We start from the raw sequence: 19,683 nt of genomic DNA, 5'->3' as shown, positions 1-19,683 counted from the left end.
GTATCTTAAAACCAATAAGTGTAACATGTGGGACAATCAATAATCATCACCCCATAAATAAAATTAAATTGATCTTATGTAAAAGGCTGTTATACAGTAACATTAAATACAGCCATGTGCAAATTGGCAAAATGACATAAAAATGTGCTGTAAAGTGACAAAAAGTGCAATATTACAATCTAAATCTGCACAACAGCAATAAGATGTGCATAAGCAACCATAAAATATTAATCTGCATACAGTGATAATAGAATAAAAAATAAATGGCATAGAAGAAAACATGTAGTCCAGCAGAGTGTAGAATCAGGGCTCCCCAACCTGTAGCTCGGGAGCTACATGTGGCTCGTGGCCCCATGAATTGTGGCTCGCGACCCCGTGAATTGTGGCTCGCGACTGTCTGCAGGCTTGATGCATTAGGTCCAGGTCTAGCAAACCGGTATAAAGACCACATCTCAAAATAGTGAATTTTTTGAGTAGCCCTGCACAGAATTGCAGATCTAGATGCACAATTACTGGTCTTGGGGGTTTAGAGATGTTTTAGGTATAGTACGCTGGAGGTTTGTACTACCTGTTAGAGAAGGTTCTCAAAGCTGGATGTGACAGTGTGTTGGGAGAATACTGAATGGGGGTATTGTGGGAACCCCTGGATCTCAGTGTACTGCTCTGGAGTGATTTCTGTGGAAAAGCTTTGGTTATCATTATATCTGTAATGGGGGCTTTGGTTGACACTACTTTTGAAGGGGGTGGGAGCTGGATGTGGCTCGCGACCCTTTCTGTGCTGAATGTGGCTCGCGACCCTCTCTCCAAGCCGAATGTGGCTCTCAAGGTCATAAAGGTTGGGGACCACTAGTGTAGATGAATCTTCATCAACTATGGCACCAAGAGACAAGGACAGAAGAGATAAACATCCAATATAAATGGAAATATCCGGAAAGCAACAACCACCTGTGTATAAGAAACTAAAAAAGGAAAAGAACACAACATTAGAATAAAACAATAAAAACACGGTGGAAAATGATTCAAAGAAGGAGCAGACTCGAATACTAAAAGACCCCCAGGCAAAGCTGCAAGACGGACAAATCAATGGCTGAACATACATAACACATATATGCCAAAAGAGTCCAAATAACAAAAAGCACCACTTAAACGATCCCGGGTGCCATATCATAAAAAGAGAACAAAACTTAATTTTTCATTCAATCCCTTTGGTGCCATGGTGTCAAGGGTGACAATCCACCTACACTCAAGTTGTGCCAATACTTGTGTCAGGTTGCCACCCCTGACACCACCATGAATCCAGTCAATGCCCCTTACCTTCAAGCTACTGGGATCGGAGCCGTGAGCCACCCTAAAATGTCGAGGTAGTGTCTTCAATATCGAAATGTCCTGCACATCCCTTGCAGCTGCAATATCCCTTACGTGTTCACGTGTCCTCACCTTCAACTCCCTAGACGTGAGACCCACATAAATAAGGGAGCAGGGACAGGTCGCATAATAAATCACATGTGTGATATTGCATGAGATGTAATCACGAATCGTGAATTCCCTGCACCCATCCGATGACTTAAAGGTCCCACATCTAAGGATATTCGGGCAAGCGACGCACAAACCACAAGGGAAACAACCTCGTTTAGGAGCCCCCAAATTAAACAAAGTTTGTGGTTTAGCAACATAATGGCTTCTTACCAATTGATCTTTCAAATTTTTCCCTCACCGTTGTGTCAGCTGTGGATACAAGGGTAATTGTGCTGCCAAGATACTGTCCGTACGCAGAACAGACCAGTGTCTAGTCAAAATCTCTCGGATCCGGTCCCAGCAGCAATTGGAGGCTGACAGAAACCTTATTTCCCCAAAATCTTGTTTCCTCTTTCTCTGCGGTTGCATGAGTAGATCTTCCCTTCTCATAGATCTGGCCCTCCTGTACCCCGCCTTAATGCTCCGGGCACTGTAAACCCTATCTTTGAATCGGTCGGTTAGGACCACGGACTGTCTCTCGAAGCGGCTCAGGGTTGAGCCGACCCATCTGTTCCTAAGAAACTGGCCAACTGGGATGGCCTTAATCACCGAATAATAGTGTGCTGAGGAGGCATTTAAAAGGGAATTGACGGCTGTATCTTTACAATACAGATCCATCTCAATAGCCCCATCCTCCCCAACAAACAAAGTGATATCAAGAAAATCAATCTTATTCAAATGCCATTGATATGAAAATTTCAAATTAAATGGATTATTGTAGAGCTGTTGCATGAATTTGGATAGGCTGGCCTCGTCACCCTTCCAAATCATCAAGACATCATCAATGTAACGAAACCAGACCATCACTGGGTCAGCGGCGTGTGATCCATCCCCCTGAAAAACCTGCCTCTCCCAAAAACTGAGAAACAGGTTTGCATAGGACGGAGCACACGCCGCGCCCATTGCAGTACCCTGAGTCTGTAAATAAAATCTATCCTTAAAAACAAAAAAATTGTGTTAAAACAAACTCAAGTAAATCCAAAATCAGAAAAGTGGCCATCCCAGTTGGTCGTCTCAAGGAAGAAACGGGCCGCCCTGAGTCCATCTGCATGTCGAAAAGAAGTATACCGAGACTCGATGTCAATGGTTACCAAAATCATACCAGCTTCGAGAGAGTCCGCCCAACTTTGTCTCTGACATAGGAGGGGAGTGTTTCAACTAAAGGTTTTAAGTAATGGTCAATGTATTTGCATACATTGTCACTCAAACCTCCTATGCCAGAGACAACGGGTCGACCGGGGGGTTCACAGTGTCCTTATGCACTTTTGGCAGTAGGTAAAAAGTGGCCACCTTAGGACACTTGGGCAGTAAACCATCAAGGACCTTTCTCGGGACAATACCCGACTCACCAGCATTATGCAAAATAAATTCAAGCTTGGCAAGAAACTGTTGTGTAGGGTTCTGATGCAAAAGTCGATAGGTTTCTTTATTTTTTAACTGGCGAAATGCCTCCTTCTCATATTTATCAACCGGCCAGATCACCATGTTTCCCCCTTGTCTGCAGATTTTATAACCACAGAATCCAATGCCTGTAGTTCTTTCAGTGCCCGTCTTTGTGTAAAAGTCAAGTTGTCATTACAGATATTTTGGGGAATTTTTTTCAAATCCTCAGTTACCAATTTACAAAAAATATCTACCTGTGGGCATACAGACAAAGGGGGAAAGGTAAGCGATCTGGGCAGGATAGATTGTGGAAGAGTACCTACACAATCAGGTTGTTGTTCCCTTAGCAGGTCTTCCAGTGCAGTCAGTGCTTGTTGTTCCACATCATTAATCAACTCCTGACTTGAATCAGCCTGACTGTGTAACTTCCTCAGGATGAGTTTTCGACAAAAAAGATGCAAATCTTTTAAGACTGTGAAAAAAATCAAAGCCATTAGATGGTACAAAATTCAAACCCAATTTCAGAAGGTCAGACTGTCTCAGATAATGAGTGGGAGGACAAATTAATTACCTCCAAACTCAAATTTTTTGCTTTTCGGTCATATAGTCGTATATATTGCTCTTTTTGTCACTTTACAGCATTTTTTTTGTCATTTTGACAATTTGCACATGGCTGTATTTAATGTTACTGTATAACAGCCTTTTACATAAGATCAATTTAATTTTATTTATGGGGTGATGATTATTGATTGTCCCACATGTTACACTTATTGGTTTTAAGCTACTATTATGATATTCACTTTCGGCACAGTGTGTAGGAGAGATGGGTTGTTTTGTGATATCTTTTATTATGGCCGTGTTCTTGGTCTTCTTTAAAATGGCTTCCACAGTGCACACGCACGCCTCGATCTGGGTACCCTTCCTTCCTCTATGGCTATTGTATATGCACTCTGCGAATGCCCAGTGACATCATCGGGTATGGTTTTACCCGCATGTGTGGAGTGCACCGACGGCCATGGGGGAAGTTAGTATTTCGGCGTGCAGCTTCCGGGACGCGTGCGCCACACTAAGTGGGATATCCGGTTTGTATGGTATTTAAACTTGTGGGATGGAGCACAAGATACCTCCCTTTTGGAAAAAGCTGTCACGCGAAACGCGCGTCAAAGGGGCCAGCAGGGAGACATACGGCCACTGCCTTCAACTATGGGTGAGCAGGATTAACCATTTATAGGAATGTATATGGACATGAGGCATCACTATGATTTGTTTTTTGTGCTTATCAAGCTGGTTGTGATGATTTATTTGATGTTAATACTAGTTACCCAGCTCGTCCTCAAAAATGTGACCTTGTCTCTTTTGCTGTACCAGTTTGTCTCCTTGACTTCCTCCTTTTCTTTGTATAATTTGATTATTATTGGTAATAAAATAAATTTTGTACTTTTTAGTATTTTCATGGTGGTCTTTTTGTACTCTTTTGCGATGTGTAATTAAGAAGAAAATGTAAAAAGGCTGTAAGGTTTGACCGTTATCCCTCAGCCATCCCGAACACTGGGATCGTGAGAACTAGGCCTTTGAAGATCCCCATGGAGCAGTGTCGATCATGCACACAAGTCCCATTAAGAATGAATGGGTCTTCAGAATACCACTTCTTGGAATTGGTTGGGGGGGTGAGCTGTCGGACCCCCAGTGATCGGGAAGTTATTCCTCATTCAACCACGAAAACACCCGGGGCTCTCGCGCGGTTGTTGTGACACGTGACCCCGGCGCCCAATCAGAGCTGGTGTTACTGTGTCTGCCTTCAGATGAATTGAACATGAAGAGGAAGTCCAGGCTGCAGCTGATCTGACTTCCTCATGCTCAATTTATAGAAGGCGGGGACAGTGACGCCAGCTCCGATTAACCACCAGGGTCACACGTCCCAACAACCGCACGAGAACCACGGGTAGAGCGAGCACTAACACCGCGGGAACGGTGCCAGCACGGGAGGGGAGTATATGCTTTTTTATTTTAGCAGGGCCAAGCTTGGAGTATGAGAAGGAGTGGTCCAAGCAGTGGACAACCCCTTTTAAGGGCAACAACCTGCACTTGTGTGTAAAGGGTTATGCATCTGTATAGCATACAGCTGCACCAACTCCTATTACCATAACTGAATCTAGGACACCTGAATTTGGGGGAATTTCTCCAACACTTTGTTCTTGGTATGTCTAGAAATACAGTGGCCTTATAATAGATCCTTTATCGCCTCATCTTTTTGTTTTTGTTTTTTTGCCTTTTTCAGATCCAGGTATTTACACATGAAGAAAGTGACATTTTGACAATAAAAATTGAAATGCAGGTGAAGGTTCAAGCTAGTCAGGCTTATCTGCTGCTATCAGACCTTGGGCTGCGGCCTCGCTGGGATGTGCACTACTTGTAAGAAAAACGTATTTTATTCTATCACCATTTTATGTTGTAGCACTATGTATTTAGGATCAATCACTTCTGTAATCTTCTGTCATCATGAGGGAAAGATTGTTTGCTGCCCTATCCCTGTATGTCATGGCCCGGGTGGAGTGGTTTATTACTGCACGCTCCACCATCACTCCTATAGAAGAGAACAGAGATGCAATTTCAGACACCAACCATGGACGGGCATAATGAGATTCTGGAAGATGGCCGCTCATGCATACCCTATAAGAAGCTGGTGGCTTTAATAGGTCACTAGGCAGGTCACGTGTGAAGCGTGGACTGGCAGCGAGTTTCCCAGCCCGAGTGTGACGACCTCATAGAAATATATGAAGCTGTCATGCTCAAGCCAGGATATCCGTGGCCAGTGTGTGCATTTCGGTCTGTGATAGGACTGAAATCATAAACGTCTGCATGTGTTCTTACTTTTACTGTTCTTACTTTTACTGGGTTTTATATGTTCCTCTTCTATTTTTTATTTACGGTATACATTTTAGTGTACAGTTTTTTTTTGTTGTGATTGTAGAAGCTGTGATATTCTGGAATCTGCAGGTGATGACGACAAAATATTTTATGTAACCTGCCCACCCGTAAAGCAAAGCAAGACCAGAGATTTTGTGCTGCTAATGTCACGGCGGTATCCATGTAAAAATGGGTGAGTTATACATTTTCTTCATCATGGAGTTTGGAATAAAGTGTCATCTGCTGTGATGAAAATTGGACTAGCTATAAATGACAAGGCAATAAGAGCATTGCATACATTACCCCTGGTATCCCACCACCATGAGATCTATACACCCTAGTGGGGTATATAGACAAGACTCGTTCTGCTAATTATGGATGATGAACTTCACTGTGACACTCCCTTACCTATACTAATCGCAGCTTAACGTCAAAAATCCCATCTCTTGACATGTCATGGTAATGAATGACACGTTGTCATAAAAGCTACCAAATGTAGGGGGCAAAGGAAACGGCTGAGTAGATACTTATTATATTGGCCTCATAATAAAAATTGATTTCCCTGCAAACCCATAGAACACACACGCCCTCTTAAATTGAAAGCTACTCTGAGCTCTTACCAGTAATAATCCAAAAAGTTTTCACTTTTTTGAACCCCACCCTCCATATTAAAAGATTTCTTAATGTATAGTCACTCTACCTAATCGTGCTGGTCCATCCTTTACCAGTTTAAAGGGAAGAGTATAATGACTTAAAGGGGTTGTCTGGGACATCAACATTGGCCCATCTGATCAGTGTGTGTGTCTGTGGGGGAATGGAATAGTTTCTGCTGCCGATTCTGCACATCTGCCCCATACTGAGGGGGCAGATGGGCAACTATACAGTTGATGGAGCTCTGCTGGGCATCTCCTTTACTGAGCAGTTCCGGCCCCTGCCAGCACCATTAACAGCGGGTGCTGGGTGTAGTACCCTCAATGTGTAGTACCCTTTCACTAGGGGGACTTGTCAGGGAGTCACAAAAACATTGAACTTTAGGAAGGCAAAGTTTGAACAGCTTAGAGATGCCCTTAATCTGGTAGACTGGGACAATATCCTCAGAAATAAGAATACAGATAATAAATGGGAAATGTTTAAGAACATCCTAAATAGGCAGTGTAAGCGGTTTATACCTTGTGGGAATAAAAGGACTAGAAATAGGAAAAACCCAATGTGGCTAAACAAAGAAGTAAGACAGGCAATTAACAGTAAAAAGAAAGCATTTGCACTACTAAAGCAGGATGGCACCATTGAAGCTCTAAAAAACTATAGGGAGAAAAATACTTTATCTAAAAAACTAATTAAAGCTGCCAAAAAGGAAACAGAGAAGCACATTGCTAAGGAGAGTAAAACTAATCCCAAACTGTTCTTCAACTATATCAATAGTAAAAGAATAAAAACTGAAAATGTAGGCCCCTTAAAAAATAGTGAGGAAAGAATGGTTGTAGATGACGAGGAAAAAGCTAACATATTAAACACCTTCTTCTCCACGGTATTCACGGTGGAAAATGAAATGCTAGGTGAAATCCCAAGAAACAATGAAAACCCTATATTAAGGGTCACCAATCTAACCCAAGAAGAGGTGCGAAACCGGCTAAATAAGATTAAAATAGATAAATCTCCGGGTCCGGATGGCATACACCCACGAGTACTAAGAGAACTAAGTAATGTAATAGATAAACCATTATTTCTTATTTTTAGTGACTCTATAGCGACAGGGTCTGTTCCGCAGGACTGGCGCATAGCAAATGTGGTGCCAATATTCAAAAAGGGCTCTAAAAGTGAACCTGGAAATTATAGGCCAGTAAGTCTAACCTCTATTGTTGGTAAAATATTTGAAGGGTTTCTGAGGGATGTTATTCTGGATTATCTCAATGAGAATAACTGTTTAACTCCATATCAGCATGGGTTTATGAGAAATCGCTCCTGTCAAACCAATCTAATCAGTTTTTATGAAGAGGTAAGCTATAGACTGGACCACGGTGAGTCATTGGACGTGGTATATCTCGATTTTTCCAAAGCGTTTGATACCGTGCCGCACAAGAGGTTGGTACACAAAATGAGAATGCTTGGTCTGGGGGAAAATGTGTGTAAATGGGTTAGTAACTGGCTTAGTGATAGAAAGCAGAGGGTGGTTATAAATGGTATAGTCTCTAACTGGGTCGCTGTGACCAGTGGGGTACCGCAGGGGTCAGTATTGGGACCTGTTCTCTTCAACATATTCATTAATGATCTGGTAGAAGGTTTACACAGTAAAATATCGATATTTGCAGATGATACAAAACTATGTAAAGCAGTTAATACAAGAGAAGATAGTATTCTGCTACAGATGGATCTGGATAAGTTGGAAACTTGGGCTGAAAGGTGGCAGATGAGGTTTAACAATGATAAATGTAAGGTTATACACATGGGAAGAGGGAATCAATATCACCATTACACACTGAACGGGAAACCACTGGGTAAATCTGACAGGGAGAAGGACTTGGGGATCCTAGTTAATGATAAACTTACCTGGAGCAGCCAGTGCCAGGCAGCAGCTGCCAAGGCAAACAGGATCATGGGGTGCATTAAAAGAGGTCTGGATACACATGATGAGAGCATTATACTGCCTCTGTACAAATCCCTAGTTAGACCGCACATGGAGTACTGTGTCCAGTTTTGGGCACCGGTGCTCAGGAAGGATATAATGGAACTAGAGAGAGTACAAAGGAGGGCAACAAAATTAATAAAGGGGATGGGAGAACTACAATACCCAGATAGATTAGCGAAATTAGGATTATTTAGTCTAGAAAAAAGACGACTGAGGGGCGATCTAATAACCATGTATAAGTATATAAGGGGACAATACAAATATCTCGCTGAGGATCTGTTTATACCAAGTAAGGTGACGGGCACAAGGGGGCATTCTTTGCGTCTGGAGGAGAGAAGGTTTTTCCACCAACATAGAAGAGGATTCTTTACTGTTAGGGCAGTGAGAATCTGGAATTGCTTGCCTGAGGAGGTGGTGATGACGAACTCAGTCGAGGGGTTCAAGAGAGGCCTGGATGTCTTCCTGGAGCAGAACAATATTGTATCATACAATTATTAGGTTCTGTAGAAGGACGTAGATCTGGGTATTTATTATGATGGAATATAGGCTGAACTGGATGGACAAATGTCTTTTTTCGGCCTTACTAACTATGTTACTATGTTACTATGTTACTATGTAATGATCAGACATTGATGACCTATCCGAAGTTTAATATCTAAATAACGTAAAAGCACCACCTACCAAACAGACTTCTTGGGCTATGTCCGCACAAGTATTTCTTGTGAACCTCCCACAGTGATATTAGAAGTCGCTACTGCTGCAGAGTTCTGTGTGACGAAGGTGCTGAGGAGCTGAACATATCGCCCTCTGCAATACAAGGAACGACATTTGCACTGACAGCCGCAGCATAAATTTACATTTTGCCTCAAACCCACCACTCGGCTCTTGGTGATTTACACACTCGATAGTTTTGCAGTCTGGCTCTATGCCAGCATTGTAAAACACAGATTTTCTACAAGCAAATACACAGCAGGAAATCCGCTGGGTCACTTCTCTAAGGTTATCATTTACTTGGGGGGCACAAATTAATCCAATGGACATACAGTGCCTTGAAAAAGTATTCATGCCCGTGAACGTTTCTGCAGTTTTTCATGTTACATCCACACCACAATATTAAATGTATTTAATTGGGATTTTGTGATATGCCAATACTATATAGTATTCAGGCCCCTTAATCAATACTTTTGTAGGACCACCTTTAGCGAAGTACTGGTCTTTGGGGGTAAGTCTCTACTAGCTTTGCAGAGGCTGACATTTTTGCCCATTCTTCTTTGCAAACTAGCCGTAGCTCACGGAGATTGGATAGAGTGTCTGTGAACAGCAATTTTCACTTCTTGCCACAGTTTCTCAATGGGATTTAGGTCTAGGAATTTAGGAATTACACTGGACCATCCTTTGGTGCCAATATATGCAGTTACCAGGGGCCCTCATAGAGAGCACAAAAGTGGTCGGCCGAAAGAAGTATAGGCGAAACAGGGGAGGTAGAGGTCGGCTGAGCAAAATTTGGACCACAGCCAGCTAATGTGTATACGGGCTAAATTCTTGCAAATTGTGAAAAATTATGAAACCAGATTAGTAGTCCCGTTTTCACCCATAGATAATAGTAGCCATGTTTATCATTGTGATTGCCTGTCTTTCAGAGATCCTTATGTGGTTGCCATGCGATCGGTGACATTGGGAAGTTGCCCGCCCTCAGTCCAGTGCCTGAGAAGTGAGGTGCAGTGTGCAGGGTTCCTCATCCACCAGCAGAACAATGATGAATGCCAGGTAATGGACATCACAATCTAATGTCAATTTGATAATTTTATTCTACCATCTTCCCACTTTTAAAAGATTAATTCACTTCGAAATATTAATGTAGGAGATTGTGAGGTGCTTGTGGGGGTCTTCCATTCTAGATCCTTATCAGTTTCTTGTTCTGGAGCAGGTCTATGGGCAGCACAAGGATTTATGTGTGTAATGTGTTATTTCGCAACGGTGGTGCTGCAGAGAAGTCACACTTACTGCCCGATTACAGCTAAATATTGGAGATGCCAGCAGAATTTGTGTGAAGGGTCCCTGACAATAAGACAGAGACCTTTTAGTACCTCTCCAAGTCCTTTAAAGAGAGCCTGTTATATAAAAAATGCTTTGAACCTGGAGATATGGGGTTATTCTGCAGGATAATAGTATTCTGAAGCTGCCGGCAGTGAGAGCCCCACTGCCGGGAGGAAATTAACTTTATTCCTCCCGGCAGCCTTGTGCTTTCAGTTGTAGGATTGGGCCACGCAGCTTCAGTCAACGCTCTGTGCATAGTTAGTGGCAGCTGAAACCACGCCCTGAGACTGACTGACAGCCGGCTCAGCGTTGGGCAAAAGTTTTTATTTTTGGGCAGTTTGCACTGCACATGCACTAAAGAAGCTGATGTGCAGCATAAACCTATAAAGGTGACGGAAAATTAGGAGTCTTTATTCTGACTCAATCCCTGCTAAGCGCGCTTTCTACTCACTGTCCACTCACACAGCAGATATTTTTCTCCATTCTGCTCCGAGCCGTGAATTCTTCGCTCTCTTCTTGAATCGTCCATGTGCTGCTACTGCGCTCCTCACCGATGGGCTCTTTAAGGGTTTCCGTATGTTTTCGTTTTATTTATCAATTGTGACTTGAGTGCGGTGATGATGGTGGTGATTATTTTAATGTATGTCTGAAATTTGAGCAAATCTTGTGACATTTTAGTGGAACGTGTGACTTTTTATGCTAATAAATTGGAAACCAGGTTAAAGACTAATTTTGACTTTATGAATGATGCAAACAATTTTGACAAGTTCGGTGTAAAAAAAAAAGTACCGTACATAAAAAGCTAAAAAGTCAGTAAATGCTAAAAAATAAAAGTGATATCACAAGAAGTCTTTCAAAAGTCACAATTGATGAACCAGCCCAAAACATCTGAAAATACAACACCCTGCCCACAGTGACAAAAATAAAAAAGGAAAAACGCATAAAATATACTTTATTCTTTTAATTTGCGCTGTTTTCTTTTTTTTTTCTTTTTGAAAGCTAAGATGAAAAACCTCAAAAACTAGACAAAGTAGAACTGTATTAAATGATCAGGCCATTGTGTTCTTTCTCTGAAGATGCGATGGCGCCACATCAGTTTTAGTTGGCACTGGTTATCGCAATGTCGGAAGACTTTGCAAAGCTGAATGTGCATGGCTGAAATCTTCCTGTGCCATCAACTGCTGAATGTGTGGCTGAAGCCTTCCTTCGTTGTGATAACTTGCTGACGCCGGAGCAGGTTTACTGGCAGCGCAAAATGTGCTATCGTAACCTATACCGAATCGCAGGCCTGTCACTGACGCGAACAAAGTAGTACCCCATTATCACCGCATTATTTGTGGTGGTACCTGCAGTCCTATGCAAGATCTACTGTTATCTGGTTTCACAGACGTGGCCTGCAGTCCTATGTAACGCCTCACATAACTATATTATCTGTCATCACTGATCTCTGTGGTGTTACATAGGACAGCAGGGTACGGTGGACTGGAATTTTGGTTTCTTTTGCTTAATTTTGAGTGAGTGTATAAATTAATGTAGTTTATATAAAAAAAAAAAAAAAGTTTGAGGCGGGGGCGTGGTTTCTAAAATAAGTTTTGCCCCCAAAAAAGTGGATTAGCAATAGTGATGAGCGAGTGTACTCATGGCTCGGGTTTTCCCGAGCACGCTCGGGTGGTCTCCAAGTATTTGTTAGTGCTCGGAGATTTAGTTTTTGTCGCCTCAGCTGCATGATTTGCGGCTACTAGACAGCTTGAATACATGTGGGGATTCCCTAGCAACCAGTAAACCCCCACATGTACTCAGGCTGGCTAGCAGCCATAAATCATGCAGCTGCGTCAACAAAAACTAAATCTCCGAGCAGTCACAAATACTCGGAGACAGGGCCGTATTGAGTTTCTGCTGCCCTAGGCACTTTTAGCGCTGCCTCCCCCATTGGTGAGTATGACACTATCGGCAGTAACTTTGGTAAGAATTGCTGTTGTGAAAATCGCCTTTTGCAGCAGATCGGCAGTTTTTTGCATCTGCTGTGTAACGGATCACTTAGGCTACGTTCAGACTAGCGTTGTGCGCCGCTGCGTCGGCGACGCGACGCACAACGCACCGAAAAACGTGGCAAAACGCACGCAAAAACGCTGCGTTTTGCGACGCGTGCGTCGTTTTTTGCCGGAAATCGGACGCAAGAAAAATGCAACTTGTTGCGTTTTCTTGGTCCGACGCTTGCGGCAAAAAAGACGCATTTGTCGCAAAACGCAACAAGCAAAAACGCATGCGTCCCCCATGTTAAACATAGGGGCGCATGATGTGTGCGTCGCCGACGCACACTAGCACAACGCTAGTCTGAACGTACCCTTACGGCACCACTGTGTTCGGCCTCATTCATTCCCTATGGGATTTGCGGTACTTGCTGTGATCTGGCAAATGCGGTACCATACCTCCCAACTTTTGAAGGGAAAGAGGTTGTAAAGGTTGCGGCGCACATAGTGCGCCGCGGAAAATTTTAGGCCACGCCTCTGACCACACCCATTTCACAACTAGTCACACCCATATTCATATCCAAGTCCCAACCACACCCATTTAGCACTGCTGATCACACTGTTTCATATACAATAATTATAACCAAAAAAAATATGGCCATACAGTGCTCCATACTGTATAATGACCCCACATGATGCTCCATACTGTATAATGGCCACACATGATGCTCCATACTGTATAATGGCCACACATGATGCTCCATACTGTATAATGACCCCACATGATGCTCAATACTGTATAATGACCCCACATGATCTTCAATACTGTATAATGGCCACACATGATGCTCCATACTGTATAATGACCCCACATGATGCTCAATACTGTATAATGGCCACACATGATGCTCCATACTGTACAATGACCACACATGATGTTCAATACTGTATAATGGCCACCTATGATGCTCCATACTGTATAATGGCCACATATGATGCTCCATACTGTATAATGACCGCACATGATGCTCCATACTTTATAAGGGCCACCTATGATGCTCCATACTGTATAATGGCCACATATGATGCTCCATACTGTATAATGACCCCACATGATGCTCAATACTGTATAATGACCCCACATGATCTTCAATACTGTATAATGGCCACACATGATGCTCCATACTGTATAATGGCCACACATGATGTTCAATACTGTATAATGGCCACACATGATGTTCAATACTGTATAATGGCCACACATGATGCTCCATACTTTATAAGGGCCACCTATGATGCTCCATACTGTATAATGACCGCACATGATGCTCCATACTTTACAAGGGCCACCTATGATGCTCCATACTGTATAATGGCCACATATAAAAATTTTAGGCCACGCCTCTGACCACACCCATTTCACAACTAGTCACACCCATATTCATATCCAAGTCCCAACCACACCCATTTAGCACTGCTGATCACACTGTTTCATATACAATAATTATAACCAAAAAAAAATATGGCCATACAGTGCTCCATACTGTATAATGACCCCACATGATGCTCCATACTGTATAATGGCCACACATGATGCTCCATACTGTATAATGGCCACACATGATGCTCCATACTGTATAATGACCCCACATGATGCTCAATACTGTATAATGACCCCACATGATCTTCAATACTGTATAATGGCCACACATGATGCTCCATACTGTATAATGACCCCACATGATGCTCAATACTGTATAATGGCCACACATGATGCTCCATACTGTACAATGACCACACATGATGTTCAATACTGTATAATGGCCACCTATGATGCTCCATACTGTATAATGGCCACATATGATGCTCCATACTGTATAATGACCGCACATGATGCTCTATACTTTATAAGGGCCACCTATGATGCTCCATACTGTATAATGGCCACATATGATGCTCCATACTGTATAATGACCCCACATGATGCTCAATACTGTATAATGACCCCACATGATCTTCAATACTGTATAATGGCCACACATGATGCTCCATACTGTATAATGGCCACACATGATGTTCAATACTGTATAATGGCCACACATGATGCTCCATACTTTATAAGGGCCACCTATGATGCTCCATACTGTATAATGACCGCACATGATGCTCCATACTTTACAAGGGCCACCTATGATGCTCCATACTGTATAATGGCCACATATGATGCTCCATACTTTATAAGGGCCACCTATGATGCTCCATACTGTATAATGGCCACATATGATGCTCCATACTTTATAAGGGCCACCTATGATGCTCCATACTGTATAATGGCCACATATGATGCTCCATACTTTATAAGGGCCACTTATGATGCTCCATACTGTATAATGACCGCACATGATGCTCCATACTGTATAATGACCGCACATGATGCTCCATACTTTATAAGGGCCACCTATGATGCTCCATACTGTATAATGGCCACATATGATGCTCCATACTTTATAAGGGCCACCTATGATGCTCCATACTGTATAATGACCGCACATGATGCTCCATACTTTATAAGGGCCACCTATGATGCTCCATACTGTATAATGGCCACATATGATGCTCCATACTTTATAAGGGCCACTTATGATGCTCCATACTTTATAAGGGCCACCTATGATGCTCCATACTGTATAATGGCCACATATGATGCTCCATACTTTATAAGGGCCACTTATGATGCTCCATACTGTATAATGACCGCACATGATGCTCCATACTGTATAATGACCGCACATGATGCTCCATACTTTATAAGGGCCACCTATGATGCTCCATACTGTATAATGGCCACATATGATGCTCCATACTTTATAAGGGCCACCTATGATGCTCCATACTGTATAATGACCGCACATGATGCTCCATACTTTATAAGGGCCACCTATGATGCTCCATACTGTATAATGGCCACATATGATGCTCCATACTGTATAATGACCGCACATGATGCTCCATACTTTATAAGGGCCACCTATGATGCTCCATACTGTATAATGGCCACATATGATGCTCCATGCATACTGTATAATGGCTCACCCCCCATTCCTCCCATCCTGTATGCGTGGCTCATCTCCCCCTCCCTGTATGCATGGGTGTGGGTGGCTCAGGCTCATCTCCCATCCCCCCCTGTATGCATGGGTGGCTGAGGCTCATCTCCCATCCCCCCCCTATGCGTGGCTCATCTCCCCCTCCCTCCCTGTATGCATGGGTGGCTGGCTCATCTCCCATCCCCCCCTATGTGTGGCTCATCTCCCCCTCCCTCCCTGTATGCATGGGTGGCTGGCTCATCTCCCATCCCCCCCTATGCGTGGCTCATCTCCCCCTCCCTGGCTGTATGCGTGGCTCATCTCCCCCTCCCTGGCTGTATGCGTGGCTCATCTCCCCCTCCCTGGCTGTATGCGTGGCTCATCTCCCCCTCCCCCGCCCTGGCTGTATGCGTGGCTCATCTCCCCCTCCCCCGCCCTGGCTGTATGCGTGGCTCATCCCCCCTCCCTCCCTGTATGCATGGGGGTGGCTGGCTCATCTCCCCCCCATGCGTGGCTCATCTCCCCCCCATGCGTGGCTCATCTCCACCCTCCACCCCCCCCATGCGTGGCTCATCTCCCCCTTCCTCTGTATGCGTGGGTGCGGCTCAGACTCGTCATCAAACAATCCCCCCCCAATGCGTGGCTCATCGGCTGCCCCGCCGCCCCCCATCCACGGTCCTGCTTCATCCTCCCCGGCTCCCCCGTCCTCCCTGGCTGTCATCATCATACTCACCTCACACCGCGTAGAACGGAATCCCGGCTCCACCTCTGTCCCGACTCCCAGCGGCGGGGCAGCACCCTCGTCCTGTGTGAGCGCCGGCGCCGCGGTCAGGTGGTACCGCACATTAAGTTCATGAATATGCATGCATATTCATGAAACTTAATGAACGGTACCATGTGACCGCTCACACAGGACGAGGCGAGGGTGTGCAGTCACTGAGAGCAGACCAGGCATCGCTGGAGCTGCAGGTGAGGTGAGTATGAATCAATCATACCGTACCATGATGTCTTCAAGGGGGCAAGCCATGGAGGCAGCGGCGGGCGAGCGGGAGGGGAGGGGGGTGTTTAAGGTGACCCTGGCCGGACCGGACTTCATAAAAAAAAAAAACACACACACACCTGCTCAGGTGCCGCCCCCCCCCCCCCCCCGCATCGCCCCGCCCTAGGCACGTGCCCTCAAGTGCCTAGTGGCAAATACGGCCCTGCTCGGAGACCACCCGAGCGTGCTCTGGAAAACCCGAGCAACGAGTATACTCGCTCATCACTAATTAGCAACCCTTGTCTGACCAGGACTCCCTTCTCTACCAATTAAAAATACATGACCTTGGCTGAGCAATGGTCTGTAGGGGCTACAGAGGGGAGGACGCTAATATGGCAGCCATCTGTCGTGTATGGCTAGCAGCGGGGCCAATCTGTCCCCAAGAGAGAAAATAATGTAGCTATTTAACATGATGATTTAGAATCGCATTTCCAATATTAATGATATCATTTAATTTCTCAGGTGACCTACGTGAACCAGCTGACATCCGGCGTTATGCCGTACATCGAAGAGAACCTCACTGGCTGGTCTAACTCTCTACAAGAGACTTCATCTTCTTGCATCAATTTTTTAGAGACCGCCAAGGTCTGCACAACTTTATTGTAAATTCCTATGGTACATTTTTAAGAATTTGAAAAAAGAAAATGTCCAGTTATCTTATATTTGAAATTCTTCTAAATTATCACAAAATTCACTTAAAAGAAAAGCATAAAAAAAGACAACCTCAACTGCAACCGGTCCCCTGATTCCTGCTGCCAAAACCACGGACAGTATAAATCCGACCCTGAGTACACGATTGGAGCCTGGTATATTTCTCTCTCTCCATCCAGGCTCTGATTAATGCTGCTCCTGATTTGGGCAGCACCTAGGGCTACACACAGACTTTGTACTGCTACTAATGGTAGCTATTCAGCTGCGCCTGCAGTCCCAAGGAATGCATGGTGACGTATGCAATCTGTTATAACTGATATGTATCACTACAGAAAATCTTACTCTGGGGTCGCACATGGTGCTTGGAGCGTGTTGCACACGAATGAGATGTGTTTGCTGAAAAGTCTTCCTAAATGTCGCAGCGGCTTTTCGGCTGCATCTCTAGAAATGTAATTGATTGCCTATTGTTTTGCAGCCGCCGTTTGGCCAATAACAATAGGAAAGTCAGACATCAATTTCTAATAATGCAGCAAAAAGTCACGGTGATGTTTAGTAAGCTGCATATCGGCAGACACTCCTCGGATGTGTATTACACCTGCACAGAGCGCGACATGATCTCTGCCTCAATACTAGCCGTTATTCTGCATAGCTCACTTGTTCAAATGCTGCACAACCATCACCATGCGCTGCCCATCAGAGCGCTGCACAACCAGCACCATGCGCTGCCCATCAGAGCGCTGCACAACCAGCACCATGGGCTGCCCATCAGAGCGCTGCACAACCAGCACCATGCGCTGCCCATCAGAGCGCTGCACAACCAGCACCATGCGCTGCCCATCAGAGCGCTGCACAACCAGCACCATGGGCTGCCCATCAGAGCGCTGCACAACCAGCACCATGTGCTGCCCATCAGAGCACTGCATAACCAGCACCATGCGCTGCCCATCAGAGTGCTGCACAACCAGCACCATGTGCTGCCCATCAGAGCGCTGCACAACCAGCACCATGCGCTGCCCATCAGAGCACTGCACAACCAGCACCATGTGCTGCCCATCAGAGCACTGCACAACCAGCACCATGCGCTGCCCATCAGAGCACTGCACAACCAGCACCATGTGCTGCCCATCAGAGCACTGCACAACCAGCACCATGTGCTGCCCATCAGAGCGCTGCACAACCATCACCATGCGCTGCCCATCAGAGCGCTGCACAACCAGCACCATGCGCTGCCCATCAGAGCGCTGCACAACCAGCACCATGCGCTGCCCATCAGAGCGCTGCACAACCAGCACCATGCGTTGCCCATCAGAGCGCTGCACAACCATCACCATGTGCTGCCCATCAGAGCGCTGCACAACCATCACCATGTGCTGCCCATCAGAGCACTGCACAACCAGCACCATGTGTTGCCCATCAGAGTGCTGCACAAGCAGCACCATGTGCTGCCCATCAGAGCGCTGCACAACCAGCACCATGCGTTGCCCATCAGAGTGCTGCACAAGCAGCACCATGTGCTGCCCATCAGAGCGCTGCACAACCAGCACCATGCGTTGCCCATCAGAGCGCTGCACAACCAGCATCATGCGCTGCACTTGTCATGTTAATAAGTAGAGAAGAACATGTAAAGTCTTAAAGCAACCACTTTTTTTCATAATCCTGAGTAATCCCTTTAAAGATCCAGGACACTCTACTTACTAAAAATGGAAACCAACCTACTGTATAATATGGCTTATAAATATTAGAATTATTTAAGATTTGTACTGTAATTATCTAACCCTTGTAAATGTGTCTAATTTAAATTTAATAGTGACTGATATTTATGATTTTTATAGGTACAATAGTGTCAGATAACTGCAACAATGTAACATAAGTAGAGATCAATTTGAGGTTTACATTATTCTGACGAGCGCGAAATTTGTCTGGAATTGACTGCTGTATATTTGAGAACATTTTGCTGCTTACAGTAGTCAATGTAGATCTTGGGACACTACAATCATGATCACACCCACGGATGCTCTAAATAGACTTGTCGTTGTAAAAATATGAATAGAATATGAAATTAAAATGATCTTGCTAGAAATCTGCTGTTGTCTTTATAGCTTCTTTGGTACACTAGATGGCGCCAAATACCAAGAACACTGCACTTGGTGCACTGCAATATGGAACTACAGAGACAAAATTCTGAGTGAGGTTTGCAACTTTAGTCTAAGGAAGATCCCTGAGGTCATGCAGAAAAGTCAGAATTCAGCCACAATCCTCAGATCCTTTCTCAACGTGTCAAATTAAGTATTTTTTTTAAATTATTTTAAGAGTCCATCTGACACCAAAGGAAATGGAAAAAATCTCATACAATGCTTCTGGACCCAGTCACCACCAGCAGATCTGGATGAACCAAAGTGGCAATTGCTTTCCTAAATGCAGGAACTTAAAAGGCACTGGCACAATCTGAAATTTGTCAGTCCCAATTCAAAA

The 19,683-nt window shown here is 44.4% G+C and overlaps 1 protein-coding gene across 1 annotated transcript in view; it reads left to right on the top strand.

Annotated features, from left to right (window-relative positions):
* ACOT12 (acyl-CoA thioesterase 12) overlaps positions 1 to 19,291 on the top strand; it is a 60,991-nt gene extending 41,700 nt beyond the window's left edge. Inside the window, exons 12-15 of the mRNA XM_069751118.1 lie at positions 5,177 to 5,310; positions 5,870 to 5,998; positions 10,072 to 10,198; positions 17,023 to 19,291. Coding sequence (XP_069607219.1) covers positions 5,177 to 5,310; positions 5,870 to 5,998; positions 10,072 to 10,198; positions 17,023 to 17,166 — 534 coding nt within the window. The 3' untranslated portion in view covers positions 17,167 to 19,291. The remainder of the gene's footprint in view (positions 1 to 5,176; positions 5,311 to 5,869; positions 5,999 to 10,071; positions 10,199 to 17,022) is intronic.
* The last annotated feature ends 392 nt before the right edge of the window (positions 19,292 to 19,683 follow it).

Source organism: Ranitomeya imitator, chromosome 1 (genome assembly GCF_032444005.1).
Source record: "Ranitomeya imitator isolate aRanImi1 chromosome 1, aRanImi1.pri, whole genome shotgun sequence".
Classification (NCBI taxonomy): Eukaryota; Metazoa; Chordata; class Amphibia; order Anura; family Dendrobatidae; genus Ranitomeya; species Ranitomeya imitator.
This window is presented reverse-complemented; position numbering and strand designations above follow the sequence as displayed.